The 21,058-nt window shown below is 37.4% G+C and overlaps 2 protein-coding genes across 2 annotated transcripts; one reads left to right on the top strand and one right to left on the bottom strand.

The window, feature by feature from the left end:
• The first annotated feature begins 980 nt into the window (after window positions 1-980).
• Window positions 981-6,801, top strand: LOC117629866 (cyclin-dependent kinase C-1-like). Its single transcript, XM_034362515.1, has 12 exons — window positions 981-1,306; window positions 2,514-2,595; window positions 2,786-2,876; window positions 2,988-3,017; window positions 3,182-3,291; window positions 3,377-3,449; window positions 3,541-3,661; window positions 3,775-3,892; window positions 4,641-4,780; window positions 4,885-4,942; window positions 5,402-5,472; window positions 5,893-6,801. The coding sequence occupies exons 1-12, from the start codon at window positions 1,197-1,199 to the stop codon at window positions 6,410-6,412; spliced, it is 1,524 nt and encodes a 507-aa protein (XP_034218406.1). The 5' UTR covers window positions 981-1,196; the 3' UTR covers window positions 6,413-6,801.
• Window positions 6,802-8,369: 1,568 nt separating this feature from the next.
• LOC117629868 (probable mitochondrial adenine nucleotide transporter BTL3) lies at window positions 8,370-12,204 on the bottom strand. Its single transcript, XM_034362516.1, has 4 exons — window positions 11,358-12,204; window positions 10,595-10,898; window positions 9,221-9,688; window positions 8,370-8,902 (listed from the first exon to the last, which is right to left on the bottom strand). The coding sequence occupies exons 1-4, from the start codon at window positions 11,801-11,803 to the stop codon at window positions 8,828-8,830; spliced, it is 1,293 nt and encodes a 430-aa protein (XP_034218407.1). The 5' UTR covers window positions 11,804-12,204; the 3' UTR covers window positions 8,370-8,827.
• Window positions 12,205-21,058: the final 8,854 nt, after the last annotated feature.

Here is a 21,058-nt window from a genome sequence, read left to right as displayed (position 1 = left end):
GTTCTGTGTCAACAGTGACAGAGTATATGGTTAATGGCTCTCTCAGAAATGCCTTGCAAAAGAATAAGAAGTAATGTGTTTGTTTGGCTTTTTGTTCTTTGCATTAATTTGATAAAATCAGAATGAATGTTGTAGTTGATTAGTTGGTATGTAATTTCCAATTGTATTAATCAATTGGGTATTGAAATTTGTTTGTATTTGTATGAAAATATGGGATTGTATGTTGAAGTTTGTTGCTAGAAGTTTGGATGAACTTTGATGAAATGTTTGTGTTTGTTAGGAGCAAGTTCAGTTTTAGGATTATTTGATGGAATACAGATGTTAACAGGTTTTGTGTTATTGTAAGCATGTTTTCTTTTATGCGTAAACCGGCCGAACCAAACTGGACTAAATCGAATATGAATAGTTTGGTTTGATTCGATTTTCATTTTGATTTTAGTTCAAACCGAACCACACCAAAGCATAAAAGTTTAATTAGTTCAACTATAATTTGAGAGTAAAACTGGACCAAACTGAATCGTACCCACTCCTAATGACAACCCAACCACTCCAATACTTTGCAATTCCCACAGCTCCAAAAATCAATCCTTTTTGTCAAACACACGGGCCTTTGTCCCTCGTTGCAGGGAACCCAAAAGCCCTCCAATTTTACTCCCTCCACACCAAACCCTTCTGATAACACAGCACCATCCCCATCCTCACCTCAGAAAACTCAAGATCTCAAACAAGCTCATGCTGAAGATATTCCATCATCAATCAGAATAGCAATCAATTGGGTATTTTCATTATCAATTTCGGCTGATGACTGAAGCTTCCTAAGGAATAAATAAATAAATAAATAAAAGAAAGATCAAGGGAAGAATGAAGAGAGCGATAGGCAACTAGAGATGAAGATGAAGGGAAGTTTTTTTTTTTTTTTTTCTGTCAAAGTGACTAACAGTGTCAGTTTAAAAAACAAGAAACAAATTTATTGCAGCGGATGTGGCACACCCACAATCATTCGATTAGTTAAATGGTCCAGATTTTACGAAATGTGGCAAAGCCTCGGTTCCGACTTCATGATTCATAAAAAATTAATAATAATCTTCCGAAACAGCGGTGAGTAGCAAACAAGTCGAGTCTGTGTCTGTGTGTGTGCGCGTCTCTCTCTCTCTCTCTCTCTCTCGTGATAAAGTCTCAGCAAAGCCTGTGGAGCGATGGCTTCGGCGGCAGCCGGGCAGATAAACACCGAAGAGTTACCTTCATGGGGGTCTCGAAGCGTCGACTGCTTTGAGAAACTCGAGCAAATTGGCGAAGGCACTTATGGGTCAGTCTCTCTCCCTCTCTCGGCATTATCGTTCTTTTCTTTCAAAGAGCAGAAAAATTGAAACAACGTGCACCACTCAATGATGAATTATGATTGCCCTTCTACTTCAATTAGGAATTTATGTGCAAATATTTTATAATAATTGCCAGATATATTTGTTTATTAATAACTCGGAAACTGTAAAAGTGTGTAGATTTTATGTTCTCGGTGCTGAAGAATTGGCCTTTCTGTTGTTATTGCTATAATGATGGTTGCTTTCTTTTCTAGTTTACTTCTTTGTCATCAGTAATATTTTTTCACTGATAATATTCTTGTGCAATTAGTATCATAGAAAGTAGGAAAAATATAATTTCAAAAAGAAAAAAAAAGGAGGAGCTTAAGAACATTAGTTAAATCTTGATCCTTAATTAATAAAATGGGTTAGAAGTACTCATATATTAGTTTGTTGTGGTGGGGAAAAAAAGTCTTTAAATAAAACTATAGTGATGTAATAGAGAGCACATGATGTCACTAGAAAAATTTGCTTTTCATTTTACTTTTGTTAGGATAAATGATGCACTGGATGTAAGGGTTTAATGCAGCTTAGGTAAGGAACGAGGAGTCCTAGGGAGGGAGGACTGTTTTTCTTTTTAATTTAAAATCTTGATCTTTACTGGTGGGATTGGTAATAATGTGCATTTTGGGATTCATGGTGGCTCGAGAGGTGGTTCTTTGAGTCTTTCTTCTCCCACTCATCTTGAATGGAGATGAAGGATCATGTTTTGTGGTCTCTGGAGGAGTGGACAGAGAAGACACTGCCTTCTTCCTTTCGGCTCTGTTAGACTTCTTGCTTTCTCTCTTTTCCCTTTCTTAGCAGGAGCATAAATAAAAGCACAAATTGTGCAAGTTTTAATGGTTCCACTAAAATTGTAGTATGTTATAGACCCCCCTCCCCAAAACACAGAAGAAGGAAAGAAGAAAGATCAAGTTTCTATAAGTTTGAGATTCTTTTAGGTGGGGGCGGCCAAGGATGGTATGAGTAGATAGATTTTGAGGAACCCAAAGTAAGACATATTTTCATGGTCAAACAGTGTGGAAAATTATGTTTCTTATGAACAAAAATTAAATTTCTTTCACGTAATGAAACACTAGTATCCCTGGTGGTTTTTCTTAATCCTGAATTAATTGAGTTAACTTTTTCCCCCCTGGATCATGTTTTCTTTTGCAGTCAAGTGTTCATGGCCAGAGAAACCCGAACTGGGGAAATTGTTGCTTTGAAAAAGATACGCATGGATAATGAAAAAGAAGGGGTACTGTTTCTTTAATTTACCATGTGTTCTTATTATATGGAGAATTGTAGTATGTTTCAACAATTTTGATTAAGTGAAACTACGGGTATTTACACATGCACGCACAACCAGGCACACTCCCAGACCTATTTGCACACACATGTTCACATCTTATAATTAATTTTATGGGATTTTCGCTTTGTTTATGTAGTTCCCAATTACAGCAATCCGGGAAATTAAAATTCTGAAAAAGCTTCATCATGAAAATGTTGTTAAGCTGAAAGAGATTGTAACTTCTACAGGTACTTGAATTTCCATCGTTCAAGAATTATATTGTATCACAATTGACAAATATGTAACATTTATATTGGTTCTGTTTGCTCATACCTTAAATAATTTTTTCTGTCTTCAAGGTCCTGAAGGGGATGAGCAAGGGAATCAAGGTACCAAAAGCTGTTACATGAAATCTTAGTCAGTTGTGTGTGTTACATCTGCGTGTCTGTGATCCATTTAATGCCATCTGGTGACACATGCTTTGAGAGTGTCGCTTTGTATCAAAATTTATTGTAGGTGGTAGTTCTTCTGACATGTGTTTTGTCGATTACAGATGGTAATAAGTCCAAGGGTGGCATCTATATGGTTTTTGAGTATATGGATCACGATTTGACAGGCCTTGCTGATCGTCCTGGACTGAGATTTACAGTTCCCCAGATAAAGGTATAATATATTCTTACAATTTTGGAGAAAGAGAGTTATCTGTTACATCAAGTACCTTACAGTTTTCTCACGTTTTATTCTCAAGTGTTATATGAAGCAGCTATTGACTGGGCTACATTACTGTCATGTTAATCAAGTACTTCATCGTGACATCAAAGGTTAATCAACAAGTTTATCATCTCCTTTCTCAAATATGATTATTAGTATTGTGCACCTGGAGCTATATCAGAATAAAGCCTATTCTTGCAGGTTCTAATCTTTTGATAGATAATGAGGGGAAGTTGAAGCTAGCAGACTTTGGGCTTGCAAGGTCCTTTTGTAGTAACCATGAGGGAAATCTTACAAATCGTGTCATTACTTTGTGGTATAGGTAAGCATTTACTTCATAATTACCATTAGAAATTCACTTTGCTAAAGCATTGATTCTTTCAAAGAGTATGCCTGATGTTTAGATAGTGCATATAACTGATATAATTGGAGCAGGCCCCCAGAGTTGCTGCTTGGAGCCACAAAGTATGGTCCAGCTGTTGACATTTGGTCTGTTGGTTGCATCTTTGCTGAACTTCTGCATGGAAAACCAATATTGCAAGGAAGAAGTGAAGTTAGACATCCTCTCCAATTCTTCTCCACTCTGATAATTGGTTTTAGAATTGATGAATTTACCAAATTTTGGCTAGTATTGCAAAATGAAGTCTGATGTCTTATTTAATTTACTATGGATTGCATCCGCTTTTATTTTCAAATATGTTGATGAAAGAAAGAATTTTTCTGGCGTAATCTAAGGTTCAATATCTCATGCTTTTTAGAAAGGGAGCTGATTTTCCTACTCCTTTTTTGTCCGTTTACACTCCCTTTGTTGGAAATTGTATGTTCCCACTCCTCTTTTGTCCATTTACACCCCCTTATTGGAAATTGTATGTTATAGTAAAAAGTATTAAAAAACAAAAGGGAGTGTAAGTGGACAAAACCGGAGTGGGAAAATCAGCACCCTTTAGAAAATATGCATTCTTAATCAAATATTGGTTGAGGGGTGCGTGTGCGAAGGATGTGTTGTGGAGCTTACATCCAACTTGTCTCATCCTATATGGTGTAGAAGTTATTGCTGTACCCTATTAGAGACTGTAGCTATCCAGGAATGGCTGTTTTATGTTTAAATTTTTTATGTGGCTAGTGATGAATATGTGATTGGTTTAGGAGAATTTGGTTTTTTCTTTTTGTTTTTGTATTTGTATTTGGTGGTAATTGGTGTATTAGACATATTTATGAAATAATCACAAACAATGACAACATGGACAAATTATTTCATGAGGCTCAGTTTGTAGTATTTATTTTCTTCATATTTATTGTAGCCTGACCAACTGAACAAAATATTTGAGCTCTGTGGATCGCCTGATGAGATCAACTGGCCTGATGTGTCAAAAAGTCCTTGGTATAATAACTTCAAGCCAACAAGGACCATGAAAAGACGAGTTGGGGAAATTTTCAGACAGTAAGTAAATGATTGATGAGTTTCTCAAGTATTATGATTGAATATTAATCTGTCATAAGCTATTTGCTTCTGTTTGTTAATTTGTTTTTCAATATGCATTCCAGTTTTGACTCCCATGCTTTGGATCTATTGGACCACTTGTTAGCTCTTGATCCAAATCAGGTACCACTTGAATTTTACATATTTGTTCTTGCCATAATTTTATTATTTACTAATATACTGGAGTCTAGTTTTGTTTAAAAATCATTCGAGGTTTTTTTTATATTTAAATATATCAGCTACACTAGCATGTTTCATTTGTCACCTTTCTTTGGTTGTAACCTGAATCCAAATATATGCTGCCTCAAACAAATGATTGAGCTGAATACTTGTTTGAAGACTATGTAATGCACATTGTCAGGATGCTTCAAGGAAAGGAATATGATTGTATATTGACAAACACTATGGCACATCACTAATAGTAAATCAAGCTTTTTTGTCCTTGTTAGCTACTATTTTGGAGGAATGAACTTGATAATGCAGATTGAGCAGACTGCCACTTCTACTTTTGCAGTAAGGGGTTAAAAATATTGGGTGCTCTTATGGTTTTTCCTGCTTATCTACTTGTTTTATTCTATGTAGAGATGGACTGCGAAGCAAGCACTGGATGCAGAGTATTTCTGGGCTGACCCTTTACCCTGTGATCCGAAGAGGTGTGTTTTTTTGTTTTAAATTATCTGCATTTCCTTTGAGTTTGCTAGATCACATGGTACATTCAAATAGGTGTCCAAGCTATAAACAGTTCTCACAGTTGGTGATAAAAATCCAGTTGTGTTGTGCCTATCGTGGATGACTATTCGTATTTTACTCCCTTTTGTTTACATCTCTTTTGCACTTGGCTTCCTATAAATTAGCACATTTAAGCGATCGTTGCTCATCACATGTGCATCACCAACCAGCTTTAGTAGCCTAATACTTGTCTCCTTTTCTGAAAGTGGTGGCATAGGGTTGGGCCTGTTATAGTGGAATTTGAGGGGTTCTGGTATTTGGGTCTCTTCTGAAATATGTATGGTTCAAGGCTTCTCTTTGTATTTCTATAATATGTTGAACTGTGCTTATCTTGTATCGTACAGCCTACCTAAGTATGAATCATCACACGAATTCCAAACAAAGAAAAAGAAGCAGCAGCGGCGGCAAACTGAAGAAATAACAAAGGGATCAAAGTCACAGCATTATCATAAGCATTATCGCCTGCCTCCCATTCAACATACAGGGCAAGCTCCTCCACAGTGGTACGGGCCCAATCATCCAATAAACGATTCTCAGCCCCCATTATCAGCTGGACCAAGTCACCACCACTATGGAAAACCGAACGGTCCTCCTGGAGGTCCAAGCAGGTACCCTCCTGGAAACCAGGGTGGACCTTACCACCTAAATCGCGGAGGTCAAGTTGGAGGTTACAGTGGTGGACCATATCCACCCCAAGGACGAGCTCCACCATATGCTGGGAGTGGCATGGCGGCCCCTAGCTCTAGAGGAGCCCCTGGTGGTTATGGAGTTGGTCCTCCCAACTACTCCCAGACTAATCAATATGGAATTCCTGCTGCTGGTAGGGGTGTTAATATCCGAAATCAACAGTATGGTCGGCAGTAGTGACAGTGGACACTATGGCTCTGTATTAGGACATTATATGTCGCAACAGAGATGGTTACGGGATTGGAGTTGTGTTAGGCTAACTGGTAGAGTTAAAATTTCACATAAAGAAAATCTGCCGTTGTACATTCTTCTGGGAGGCATTTTTGTTCCCTCATTTACCTCCAACAGTTTTCATGAAATGTTAAACCGAACTGTAGAGCCTAACCATGCCAGCAGGGTTGTGCTTTTAGGAACCCAATCTGCTGGTTTCAACTAGTTTATGCCTGTAGATAACCATGCTGCTTTTGTAAGAGTCGAAGTTATCAGATGCTCCATTTTCTTTGTTTTTCTTGGTTATTGTTTCATTCATTGTATAAACACTCCTTGTTTTCCGATGTTTTATTGCACTAGTTAGAATGGATGAAGAAACCTGACATCGTTAATAGATTGACAAGTCTACTCTCTACACACCCTTATCGCTCATTGATAGAGAGGGAACATCTCCAAGTGACTAAGGTAAAAGAGGTGAGCTAAATGTAGAAAAATACAGAAGAAAACACAAAGTTTCCAACCATAACAAGCTATCTTGCATTTTTACCGTCAAAATGATTAACCAAAGAATGCCCTCCCTTAGCCGCATCCAATCTCCCCTTTCTCCTTGCTGACAACCAACCGCAAGGAATATAGGGGGAAGGTGGCCACTGCCCCTCCTCCCATCCACCCATCTCCCCCTTCCTCTCCTCCTCTCCCCTCCTTCTCCCATCTTTTCCCTTCCTCTTATCCCTCCCCAAATAGCCTAGATCTGTTTGAATCTAGGTCTGTTTGTGTATGTGTTAGTTTCGTTTGGTTGTTTTTGCAGTGTTCTAAGTGACTGGTGTTGTCTCTGTCTTGGCGGTGGCAGCAGTAGTGTACTAGTGATGTTGGGTTGTATCTCTCCCAAGTTGTGATATCTTGTGGCTGATGTTTTGTCTTTGTTTCGACGACAACGATTGCAATGACGCTGGTGGTAGTTGTTGGACTATGGTGCTTTTTCTATTCTGCACCTACCGAAAAACTATGCTTGGTCATAGGAGTTTTCTTTGTCAAGTTCTAAGTTGACGTGGAGTGCTTCTCAGGGGTCCTTTTATTGTTGTTTCTATGTTTATTCCTCTGTGTTCTCTCCTAATTTCTGCTATGGTATGCCTTGCAGTTTGTGTAGGTGTCAAAGGACTATGATTTTGCTCATAGACGGCCTCTTTTGATAGTTGGGATGTTTTACGGTCCTCTCATGTGGGTTTACTTTGTTGGTCTCTAGTTGGGGTTCTCTTTTCCTCTTCTGTTTTGGTTTTGTCATGTTGTATTGGACTCTCGTGTTAGTCCACGACATGTGTTTCACTCTTTCTTACTCTAGAGTCTGTCCCATGTGGTCTCCTAGGAAGATTTTAATGAAGCTATTGATAGCGTGTCGGTCTTTATATGCCCTTTTGACTTATGAATGAAATCTTCTTCTTAAAAAAAAAAAAGTTATCTTGCTTTGTTCTACCGACTATAGCCTATATCTTACACCTTTTAGGTCAATTAGTGTCACAATCAGGCCGGGGCAAGTTGAAAGTGGATTAAAGCAAGTCCCAACTTGATTGCATGAAAATGACCATCAATTTGACAAATAATTGACATAACTAACTAACAAGGGGCACATTGGCATGAATGAAAAGTTTACTAGTACTTAGAACGAGATTGAGAGTTCATAGGGCAGAGTAGAACACAACCTATAATTCGGGGGCATTGCTAAATTTTTCCCTTAAACAAAAACTATTACCGAATTTGTGTGTTCGGTATTGGGTATCTCCTTTTAGGAAATGAAACAAGTAATATTCTTAGTTAATTATAGAAAAATATAAAAGAAAACACAAAAAGTTCTCCAAGCATATAAGCTATCCTGCTTTGTTCTATCATCAATATATATTCCTATAAATCACAATTTGACACATGTGCAAAAGTTCACAAACCATATAAACTATATCTTGATACAACTGGAGTTTGTCTTAGGCTAGTTGTTAAGAAACAAGCCAAATTTGAGCTTTCTATGTTGAAGTCCTCTTTAACTACATTGATTTTCTTTTGTCTCAACTGAACCACTCTTTTGCACTTTTCAGATGCCAATGGAGAACTTACGGGGGAAAAGAAAAAAAGAAAACGAAAGGCGAAATTTTCTGTCCGCTTGTGCCTGCCTTGCGCGTCAGGATAAATTTCTTGTCTCATCTCACAGAAAAGTCAACCGAAAACATTGTGAAGACTTCCTTTGAAAATGCATGCTTTTTTTTTTCTTTTGGTTCTTTTCCAAGTATCAACAAAACAAAACATGGAAGAAAACAAAAACAAAAACAAAAGTATTCATTCCCAACCAGTCAACCTCGAAAAGAACCTCTGGTCCTTGATATTGATTGAAAAGTATTACGTGGACTCTACTTTGAGAAAAATCTTCATGAACTCGTATACAAGATAACTGATTGCAGCTGATGGTAAAACCTGCAGAGTGACGACAAAGAAAAATGTTAAGAAACTCATAATAAAATGACGTAATGACAACTGCTCAACTACTCTTAACAACCAAAATAAAACCACATCCACATTCACTTACTCTTTTCACTGGGTTAATTTCATTTTAACCCCACAAGTAGACACTTAATTTGACGTTTATACCTCATCTTGGACAAAAAAATTTACTATTTCGTTTCCGAAGTTTGGTTAGTTGCAATGGTACACCTCTTTAATTATAATTTCAGCACAATTAATTACACAGAACCCAGAAGCGTTTCCAACTAAAGAATCATCAGAGTACCATACCTGCAATAGGCTTGGTGTTAGCCCTGCATAAAGAGCAGGTACACCTCCTTGCTCAACAATTTTCACACAAGTTGCAAATGCACTTAACTTAGTTGCCCGAACTTGCAATTGAAGGTGTCTCCTCACAACTTCAAAAGGATATGTAGCAGCTTCAGAACAAGCTCCGGCAATTGCCCCATACAGTAATGTTCTAATGGGACCTAACTCCAGTTGTTCCAAAGCATTCAGTTTCTCACCCTCTTGTTTCATGTGTTGGATTCTTTTCCTCCCTTCAGGTGAGTGCAGATAAGCCGATTTTAGTATATCATAAACACCGTAGAAAACTGCACCTGAAGGTGCCATGCTTACAATAGAGGGTAGTAAACCCTTGTAAAGAGAAAAGAACCCTTCAGTTTGGATCATGTGGCGGAAAGCACCAATTACACCACCCAAGGCTTCTCCACCAGGTGCTACCATCTTTGTCCTGATCTGAAATAATTGAAATTTTACAATGTGACTTGGCTTGCAATGCCATTGTAAAAATTGTTGACAAATACCAGCTTTTTAATCTATGAGAGCTGGGGCTCCAAGCAATGGCCACCGCAAAAACATTATTTCATTCAAAATGGGGTTACCAAAACAGTTTACATGGAAGCCAACGCAAGTAATTTGTTTTCAGGTGCTATGTAAAAGACGAAAGAAAGGCTTGCTCCTACTGTATATCCAAATAATCTTTGAGGTTTGCTACATAAAATAACACTGGATAAAACTCAACTGGTTTCCATTAAACAATACATGCATCCACCTCGGGGTCTCATTGGAGAATTAACCTGTGCTAAGGCCATGCCCCTGCCAATTTCTTCTTATTATCTCATTTGAGTAAATTTGGATTGTTTCTCGTGACATAATTTTACGTCTGACAAAATCAGTAAGAGATAAGGGTGATTCGCGCAGTCAGCTGACTCCTTTTCAATAGAAAGGAAAAGCTAAACCAACCCAGCTGGCTGGTCAATCTCAAAAGAGAAAAAATGAACACAAAAATTCGAGCTGGAATGAATGCCAAGGTGTGGAAACTCTAATGTTATACACACAGATACTGCCCCTCCTCCACACACACACACACACGCTCACATTCTTCTTTCTGGCTAGAATTTATTAAAAAAACCAGATCAGAGTTCTCAAGTGCAAGTAAAAGAACTTAGGTCATGAAGACTCTCAAGGAGTGATCTATAAAAGTGTGGGTTATGGTGACCTCCCATCCTGCACATTGCACTAACTATGAAGTACAAGATGAAATTAATTTGAACACAAAAAATTGGAAAACGGCACCAGGAAAATGTATGCTCATGGGATGAAATTAACTGAACCAAAAAGCAGTAGTAAGTAGCAACATACAGTGTCCATAGGTAAGCAGAGCAAGGTGGCCGTAATTCCAGCGGCAGCACCAGCAACAAACCTCTCATAATTTGTGGATTCCTCATTCTCAGACAATTTCATCAGATGATTTCTGTAAGTATCATAAGCATAGAAATTGATAGCCTTAAAGGGTGCTGTGCGAAGAATATTGACCAAGTTTCCTTTCCAAAATCCTTTCAGCCCTTGAGAAGCTGCAATCGTCCTGATGAGCTCAAAAAGGTTCTTCTGTTCGCCACGAACTATATATTCCAGCTTTAGCCTTTCAAGAGGAGCAACAAACGTCCTAATACACCGGCATCCATAGGGGCAGGTGAAACACCAAAAGTTTGAATGTCAGTGCATAAGCAGAAGAGAAGCATATGATGTACCTTTTAGCCAATTCAAAGCATAACCAATAATTCGGAGCCACAATCACAAAGAAATTATAATTGGACACTCCTTTTTAGTTTCTTCAAAATCACAGGATAGGAGAGAAACTGTCAATTGGGTTTTAAGATTTCCATCATTGAGGACTCAAAGATATATAACCTGGACCTAGAGTTAGTTCCTCATATACTCATATATCTATCTGGGTTAGCTTAAAAACAGAAGCTTTCCTTTCATCTTTGGAAAAACCAAGACTTTACATCTACTCTTAATCTCATAGCTCTGCCAATTCACAAATAAATGCAAACAGTCATTCACCCGCCAAAAGAAGAAAGAATTTTTTTAAAAAAATGTAATTGTTTTAGAGAGAAGGAACCTGGAAACCATAGCAGCAACAGCTCCAGACCAGAGATGCTTTGTTGTGTTCATAGCACCTGATCCCTTTCGTACAGTCTCACTCTCACCCTTCTCGAACACCAGGACGGCCTCCTCCGACGAAATACTTGTATTCCCATTTTGCCCCAAGACTGTCCCAGATTCCCCAACACATCCATCGTCACCATTCCCTTCACTCCCCTTTATCGACAAGCTCACAGAAAAGAACAGAGCACCGCCACCTCCTCCTCTCAAACCTCTAAGACGCACCGTTTTGCCACGGCGCGTGAAACTGAAACGGGTCTTGGGGGGAACCAAGGAGAGGAAGGAAGGAGGGACGGTGTCATTCGGGTGGAGGAACAGACCACCGAGGAAGAGGGGACCGGGATCGGGATCGGAGGGCTGGGATTTGATGAGATGGGTGAGGCTGAAGTCCGGTGGGTGCATTTCTGGGGACGTGAAAACGGCGTCGTAGAGTGGATGTGGGGTTGCGGATGAACGACATTTAAGGGTTAATAAGAGAGTGGAGAATTGGGGACGGGGAAGAAGCTTGAAGAGGACGAGAGAATGGAATATATATTATTTGCAGAGGAGAGTGACATATGGGAGTGAGTTGGTGATGGTGGATTTTGTGGGTCTTGACTCTTGCTTGCTGTGCTGCTTTTGATTTTGCTTCTGCTTTTGCAGCAGCTTCTGCTTCTGGTTGGTTCCCATCGCCTTCATGCAGCCGCTATCTCTCTCATCATCGCAAAATTCACATGGCTTTTTAGTTTAGCTTTCATCGAGCTTCTGCTGTTTTTCAGCTGCTCTTGTTTGGACGGTTGCTTGCTTGCTTGCACAGTCTCTCCTTTCTGTTTATGTTTTTTTAATTTTATACAAAGGGACATTCTATTATAATCTAAGAAAAATTAGGTTTTAGACATAATTAACTTTATTAATTAGTTTGTAAGATATTGGATATTTTGGTTTTAGTTTTAATACCTAGGAAAAAACTATTATTTTGGATTAGCCCAAAGAGAGGCCCAGATTCGTTGGGCCAGGTAAAAAATAACAACTGATAAGACAATTCTACCCTTATGGTACAATTCTACAATGGCACATGTAGTAATTTTAGGGTTGTTGGATGTCCTTTTGGTAAAATTAGGTGGCTTTGGTTTTATATTAATTAAGCAAAATTAATTATCTTTCTTCTAAATTAGTTAAGTTTTTTATGGGTTAAAACTAAAGAGCCCTATAATCTAACTAGCGTGCGTCAATTGGTTTTTTAATTTTTTATTATTATTTTATTTTAGAATTAAGAAAGATAATGGGTAATTGCATTGCATAAAAATAAAAATAGGACTCATTATCTTATTTTGTGTTTTAATTTTAATTTTAATTTTTTTTATATGTAAAAGTGTGAATTTACCATATTATCCTCATTTAAATAATAATTTCAATCATTAATCTTTGCCTTATAGTATTTTGAATGTTTCACCATTCTCATCCTTTTCCTTTATATATATAGATCTGGTAGGGGGATCTGAACTTAAGGTAGGGGGATTCGAACTCGAGTATGGAGCACATCAGCTCTAATAAACTTGGCTGCCCGTGTTTGCTTATGTTTATGTTTGTTTAAATGACTGTGATGGTATTCTAAGTCAATCATGCATTATTATGTGTTTTATTTTATTTTATTCTACTTTTTCATATGGGAGTACGTAATTTGCTTAGAATATCACCAGTGTCATGTGAGTTCTTTTCCTCTTAAGCACAAGTTGTGGTATTTCAACACATTATTTACCAATGTGGTCTTTAGCTCAGTGGTAGAGCTACTGGCTTGCAAGCTAATGGTATGCGGTTTGATCTCTCATGGCACAGTGTGTGTGTGAGAGAATATCCCATCTTTCCCTTCCTAATTATGGCAAAAAGAGAAGAAGATAAAAAACACATTATTTTCATACTTTTTTTTTAAATTCACATGGCATTATAACGGTGAATTTATAGGCCCCATATGCATGTTACGGCAGCATACTAATAGGATGATACATGTAGAAAAAAGAAAAGATATAGGCCTACGATAGTTTAGGAAACCTCATAAACGTTTTGAGATAAATAAATAAAAAAACCCTTTGAAAAATTAAAAACAATAGCATGATATTCACATTTATTACTAATGATATGTTCTGTATGTTTAATTTAAAAAAAATCTTTTGAATGTATATACACAAATATAATACTGATCATGGCTTTTTGATGGACCTTTTTTTTTTTCCATGGAAAAAAGAAAAGAGATTCCACATTCAAAATCTCCCGTTCTCGATTAGGGCAAGAAAACACACTCACAGAAAGTGCAAGATGACACATAAGGAGTAGGAGTAGCATTGGTGTACCCTGTATGGTATCATATCATGCTTCATATTCACCTTCTTCACTTTACTTACTTTAATATCTACTATTTAGATACCAATAAACATAGATGGTATCTATCTCTACTATATATGGATCATCTCAGTTCTCATTTGTATACTTTGTTATTTTTTTAATAAGTGAAGGGCCAAAGTCTAAACAAAACAAACTGACTAATAACTAGTTTGTGTCGAACAAAACCTCTAAAGATCTTAAAAATTTAAACAGCACGCTTCATTTAGGGAGCCTCAAATAACCGACCAAGCTCCAAACTAACTCCAAGTTTGTCATTGGCAACAAAGTTGCCTTCTCTTGGCATACTCCTCCATCCACAACTCTATTTTTATGTGTTGCATTTGAGTTAAGAAAGAAAAATAAATTTTAAGGGATTTGTAGATGAAGTGATTATAAGCATTTATCTTTGCACTCGAGGTCCTAAATTTGATTCTCCTAACTCTAATATCACTTTTATAAATAAATAAAAATTAAAGACAAATAAATCGTTGTCATTTCAAGTTAGGATCTAGTTTTTTTAAGGACAAATAGAGGAAAATTTTTGTTAGAAATAAATTAGGGTGGTTCAATCTTCACGAACTTGCAGGGCTTGCAAACAAGGACAGAGTCGTGTTTGGGCTTGACATGGCCCTGGACCCCCAAAAATTTTCCTATATAATATAATATTTTTATGTTATGCTATGTGTATATTACAGAAAATGTTGTTTTACTCTTATGGCCCCTCCAATATATGCAACTCTTGAATTTTGCTCTCTTTTTCTGTTTTTTGTTCCTTTTATCATTTTTGGTGTTTTAAAAAATAGGGAGATTTACTATTATACTTAATATAGGAGCCCAAATTATAAAAAACTCTATATGAAATGGACTTTAGAAACACACTCAAAACTCATTTTCAACATAACAGAAATGTTTTTAACTTTTTTTAAATTACAAAAACTGCCATTGATTATTTAAAACAAACTCAACCCAAAAATCTTATAAAAAAGACCAAAACACTCAATAGGGCATCAAAGTAATTTAATAATTAAAATTAAATTCAATAGGGCTAGTTGTCATTTTTTGGGGTTTTTTTGGGTTTGTTTATAGAAATTAAATAGTGTAGGATTTATTTATAGTTTTAGTGCTAAGAATGAGTATATGACTAAATATCTCTAAAAAATATACCTTGTTATGTGCTTTGAACATTAAAATATATTCTTTTCATTAGAGCATTAAGTTTTGCCACCCCAACCCACCCCCCAAAAAATTATAAATTCTAGCTCCATCCCTCCCTGCAAAGATGAAATTGGGGTTCTTTGTGTTATCTATCCAAAAAAAAACATAAGTGGCCTGCACTGCAGACGTAATGAGAATTATGCTCTTATAAGTGGATGTATTTTATATGCAACTTGTAGCTCTAGAATATGTTCACCTCTCAATGCCTCAATGCCTCAATGCCTCTTTTAAGACTTTTGGTGCCCAATAAGTAGTAAAGCATGCATGCCCAATATAAAGGACAGTCCTACTAACTAAGACACGACTTGTATCTATGTCAAGGGCCATGTAATACAAGCCATGCCAAGCCCATACTTCCGTTGGAATGGAATATATTCTGCCGGAACACATCTCCATCATCCATCATCCATCATCTTAATCCCACACCTCTATAAAAGCCAAGACACCCCATCCAAATCCAACCCTCATATTAACCACAAACTCTAAGAAAATCTCCAGTTTTGAGTTCCCTTTTAAACATTCTTACCCATGCATGCACCCATCCGAATTTAAATCCCCAAGCATTTTAGAGTTACTGTCAAGTATAGCCATAATACTAGGGATGGCAATGGGCCAGTTTAGGGACAGGTATGACAATACCATTCTTGTCTCCGCTCCCCATCCCCGATAAGAATTTTCAGGAAATCTTCGTCCCTGTCCATGTTTGGGGATTTCCCCCAAACCCACCCCAAATTCCTGATTTTTTTTTGCTTTAAAAAAAAATATTTATCCTACATTATAAAACTAATTTCACCTTCTTTTTTTTTTTTTTTGAGAAATTCTGGGATTACATTCATAATTCAAGCTTCAGCCAAAAAAGCCACTAGCCACAAATGGTCATTACAATAATGGAGTGATCTAATATCAAAACTAATTTCACCTTAAACTATCAATCACATTTAATTGACCTATAAAATTCAACTCAAGTACTCACAATCATCTCAATTCAATTTTACTAAACTAAATAAATATTAAGTTATATATTTATTGATTATATTATATTATATGTATATTATATAAACATGAATATATTACGTATCGGGCCCGGGTTTGGGAATGGGGATAACAATACCATTCCCAACATATACCCAACTGGGAATTTTTTAAATTCGGGAATCCCTATGCCTGTCCTCGATGTTTCCTCGAAATCTCCCCCCGTTAGGGCCAGGAACCCAATGAGGGTTGAACCCGACAAAGATTTGTGCCATCCCTACATAATACTCACCAAGGTCGAAGCCCATGGAAGGGAACCATGTCAAATTAATTCTCCATCTTAATTCACCCATCATAATTTAAATCCCCAAGAATTTAGAGTTACTATCTTATTGCTAGATCGCATCAACCAAGCCAAACTTAAGTTGTTGCTCAAACCCGAACTTAAGTCACCATTGCCAATACCCACGGACTTGTCGTAAACTCCAATACAAGCTTGAACGGTCGAAAATACTTTGGTGGCTGGCAGGAAGACTTAGAGGAGGAGTGGCCAGACACCATTTTAAGCCATTGAAAGCATCACTAAAGGCATCTTAAGTCAAGAGCCACCTAAGCAAAGCAACCCCAAGAGCCGCAACAACCACAAAAAAATTAATCTTCATTAAGGATTACCTCTTATTGTCCCCTTCTATTGAGAACACCCTTTAGAGTCCTCTATAAATTTTTTTTTCAACGATCCAAACCTTCAATTTTTCAAGTCTTCATTCATAGATCATCCATGCAAAAAATCAGGTAACTTGTGTAGGGGCCTTTTTGTTCCAGCAACCTGACGAATGGGCTTGGGTTGCTGCAAGAAAACGAGTAAGATTCGCCCAGTGCCTAAGTTTAGAAACCAAGCTCCCAAAAGAGTTTTTGAAAAACCTTATAAAAAGCACCCTCAAGTTCTTTTCACCAATAGCCGAATAAACATAATAAATTGATTCTGGGCTTAGTTTGAGTAGCTTGTGGCATGGGAGTTAAGCTTTCACGAGTTTAGCAATTTGAGAGAGAGAGAGAGAGAGAGAGAGAGAGAGAGAGAGAGAGAGAGAGAAGCATGAATTTCTTATAGAGGACGAAGGTTTGGAGTAGGGCTGAGGAAAATTAGAACGATTTCTATCTTAAGAGAAGAAGAAAAACAAACGAAGAAGAAATTTGGGTGGCTTGAGTAAATTCCCAGTTGCTTGACAAAGCTTGGTCAGGTTCTGGATGATGATTTTGCTGAGTAGGAGAAGCTCCTTTTTATAGGCTAACAAAACCCTAATTTTATCTAACTTTTCTCTCCCCTTTTTCATTGTTTCTTCCTACTTGATCTAATTTGGTGAAATTCTCCTATCCGAGGCGCCTCGGTAAGGAACCTTTTGGGGTTCCAAGGATTTTATGTGGCTGGACCTCCCCATGAGGGTGCGGCGCCACTTGCTTTCCTTCTTGGTTTTTCAAAATGGTGCTTACAGTAGAAATGAGAGATGGATGGAGTCTTTTGTCCGCTGGGTATTCTTCTTCTGTTCATGGATTTCCTTTGGTCCCTGCCATGGCTCTTTGTTGACCACATTGGAACTCTAACAAGGAGGAAGCATGATGCCATATTTTTCACAAGTCGCTGGGCTGGGCTTGTGAGCACAGTATTGGATTATTGGCCTATCATTTCCATCGTTTGATAGGTTTTCGTCAAGCTGCTGGAAATGGCTTTATTAATTTTGGGCATTCTATTAATGTGGGCTTGTCTAAGTGTTATGACAGGCTTCTAGATGTCCTCCTAAGGCATTGGACCATTTTTCTCTTTTCTTTCATGCTAACCCATGTATTTGGGCTTGAGGAACGGGCTTGAGTTTTAATGCCCCCAAGTGGCTTAAAACTTTCGTTCCTCGAACCCTCAATGGGCCCCCGTGATCGCTTGTTTCCTTCCATACCACAACCTTCTCAGCAAGCCTTGGGTAATTACGTGGCTTGGGCCCACTTAAGCTTGTAGCATAGCCTGATATTAAAATAATGATTTTTCTCATGGCCTTGCGTGTTTATTTAGCCTGCTTGTGCTTGAATTTTATCATGCCACAATAAGTCATGATCGGGCTAAATAGCATCTGGTTAAGTTGGTGAGCGTAAATTTATAAAGCCGGTGTATTTTGATTCTTTTGCGCATGTTTGCTTGGCATGACGCATGGCCCATGGCTTACGTAGGTGCATCCCGCAATTTTTCTTATATTTCTTTCGCGACCAATTTATTCGTGTTGGGCTAAGAATAAACTTGGGGCTAATCCCTGGGTTTTTGGGCCTCAACAACTTGAAAATCATTAAGGCATCTAGTTGGGACCAACTCAATAGACGGACATGATGCTTCAAGAAAAAACTATAATAACAACTATCTAATTAAGTGGTCAAATGGTTTCGAATTCAAGTGAATTTTTGCAGAGATGATATTTGAGGTAATATCAAAAATTGGACGGTTTAGATCATTGAAATACAATGTCTGATGAGCTCTACAAAGATGTCCCTCAACTGAAACTCACTGTATGTGTGTGTATATATATAGGCTAAGAGATTGTATAAAATTGTGAGCATGCCACTATTAGTAATGCAAAAACCCTAATAAACTTGAAGGAATAATAAAGTAACTGGCACACCAAGAAACTGACTTATAATCAAAAGATTATGTAGTGAAAAGGAATAAAACAACAAATAAGAAGTAAACAAAGGATGAGACCGATGGATCTGATTAGAAATGGGACCACTACCACCTTAGAGAACTTTCTGGATTGATTTGAGCACTTGGGAAGACTTGGTGGCAGTTAGAACTTGCACTATACTAATGTGCTAGCTAGCTATTTTAGTAAGAAATCATACACATGCAATCCATATTTCATATATATGTTTCTGTGCTTATGTAGTGCTTGAATTGTCATTGACCTTTTAATAAAAGTTTGCAATCAGTTCTATCATTCAGAAATCAAATGATGGACATACTTGGTGCTATACTTCTTGTTGAGGTTGGCTCACATTGGATGCAAAAGGAACGAAGGAAATAAGCAGTCAAGGGGTTGCAGACCTAGTGACTGGGCTCTGGCGCTCAAGCGGTAGAATGTCAAAATCTGGATGCGCTCAAGCTCTTGCTTAATTAATTTCTGAATCCAATAAAACTCCCCAAAATCCAATGAAAAATGATCCTACTCGTTTTAGGATTATTTTTCATTGAATTTTGGGGAGTTTTAGGTTTCCTATTTCGTATATGATTTTACTACCTATAAATAGGCATGTTAGTGCTAGGGTTTTTAAAGGGCATCAAATTGGATTTGAGCAAGGGTGAGAGAAAAGAGAGCTAGGGTTTCTTGTGAGAGTTAAGGGGATTCTTCATTATAACCAAAGTTGTTTTTTTATATTAGTGAATTTCTCGGGTGGGTCACCAAGAGAGCATAGGCACAACGTTCTCTATGTGTTTGCTTTACTTTATGGGTGTGTGTTTGCTTTGTTCTCGTGTAGCTTGTGTGTGTGCCTGCCGGTTGTGTAGTACATCAAAGATAAGGTCTCAGAGTGTTTTCGCACAACACTTGTTTCACAAGTGTGGTCTAAAATGAATCATTTGGCAAAAAAAAAAGTTGTTAAAATGGGATCCCGAGCCTTTACATTTACGCATTGTGCATTTACACACATTTGGCTTAATCTAAACCATCACAAAAATCCAATTGTTGAAGCTCAAGCCACGTAAGCTATACTAATTTTAAATTATTATTCTTTTTTAAATTAATGGCTAACTCCGTTCCATTATCCCTTTTACCAAAACTTTGGCTCACGATGCTTTTTGTTTTTGTTTTTACCTTCCAAAAAATTGATTTCAATTCATTTGTGAGTCTTTTTGGAGCATCATATGTCTCTGTGTAGAGCAGCCAAAGAACCTTATCGCCCAACAAAATTAGCTTGGATAAGTGAGGGAAAGGACGAAAACATAGATAAAAAGAGGCGATTTAGAAATCCTTGAAGAATCTTTTGGACTGAGGTGGATCCACAATTCAAGTCCATCACTTCTCAATCAACAATAAATTATTCTTTCCTTCATAATTCTGTGTCTTTAAATTAACACTAAAACTAAATTAGCTGATGTGGCTTGCTTTTTATAATTGAATTATTGCGATGGTTCATATTAAACTAAATCCGTGTAAATACGCAGGCTCGTGATTCATTAAAATAAATGATATACAAATTGTACCTTAAAAAAATAATAATAATAAAAAGAAAATACAGGTTGGCATTGACGCCATTCATGAAAGTTGAAACAACCAAGCAAAAGGAAGTCCCATAATTTCGAAAACCACATCCAAACATGATTGTATGTCGAAGATGATCATTAATTCCCAGGAGCAGAGCAAAACCACATAATCACAAAACATTTGGTACCAGCACACTCAAATGAGGGCGGGTCCCACTGCTCTATGCAACAGCCCTACACAACAATTTATCCTACCCAATACTCTCTCCTATTTTAGACTTCAGCGCCGTACCACGTCGCAGTCACAATGTCACCGCCTCAAAGGAGGGGAGCAGGGTGGGGTGGGACCACTGAAATAGTTAAAATGAGCCCGTGACTCCCTCTAGTCCTACCTGTGATTAACTTTTTGTCTGAATGTCCGTGCCATGCCATCAAACCTTGTCCCCACTTTTAAGCTTCACATGCGGCTAATCTTTTTTTTTTTTGGTTTTACATATGATAAAAGGGTTAATTATATTTTTAGTCACTAAAATTTATCTCAAAATTAAATTTGATCACCGTAATTTTAATTTTCTTAATTTCATCACCGTAATTACAATATTAACAAATTTAATCCCATATTTCAATTCTGTTAATTTGCTTAATTAAAAATATTTAATATGGAGTTAAAAATAATTAACTCAAATATAAAAAAACATAAAAAATTAAAAATGTAACAACAATTAAAAACCCCACACCATTAATCCGACCCAGCCGTCACCAACCCCCAACCCAAACCCAGCATCTCCGCCGCCCCATCCTTCTGCTTCTTTTCCACCATCCCCACCTTCGTTCCCTACACCCATTTCTCATTCAGACCCCTACACTCATCCCTGTTT

This window comes from Prunus dulcis, chromosome 6 (assembly GCF_902201215.1).
Source record: "Prunus dulcis chromosome 6, ALMONDv2, whole genome shotgun sequence".
In the NCBI taxonomy this organism is placed as follows: Eukaryota; Viridiplantae; Streptophyta; class Magnoliopsida; order Rosales; family Rosaceae; genus Prunus; species Prunus dulcis.
Note: the sequence above shows the minus strand (reverse complement) of the source record. Positions and strands in the feature narration are given on the sequence as shown.

Coding starts and splice junctions, on each gene's coding strand:
- LOC117629868 (XM_034362516.1), bottom strand. CDS start 11,803: ATGCACCCACCGGACTTCAGCCTCACCCATCTCATCAAATCCCAGCCC. Junction 10,899..11,357: donor GTTGCTGCTATGGTTTCCAG/GTTCCTTCTCTC, acceptor CCGGTGTATTAG/GACGTTTGTTGCTCCTCTTG. Junction 9,689..10,594: donor TCTGCTTACCTATGGACACT/GTATGTTGCTAC, acceptor CAATTATTTCAG/ATCAGGACAAAGATGGTAGC.
- LOC117629866 (XM_034362515.1), top strand. CDS start 1,197: ATGGCTTCGGCGGCAGCCGGGCAGATAAACACCGAAGAGTTACCTTCA. Junction 3,292..3,376: donor TTACAGTTCCCCAGATAAAG/GTATAATATATT, acceptor TTTATTCTCAAG/TGTTATATGAAGCAGCTATT. Junction 3,893..4,640: donor TATTGCAAGGAAGAAGTGAA/GTTAGACATCCT, acceptor TATTTATTGTAG/CCTGACCAACTGAACAAAAT.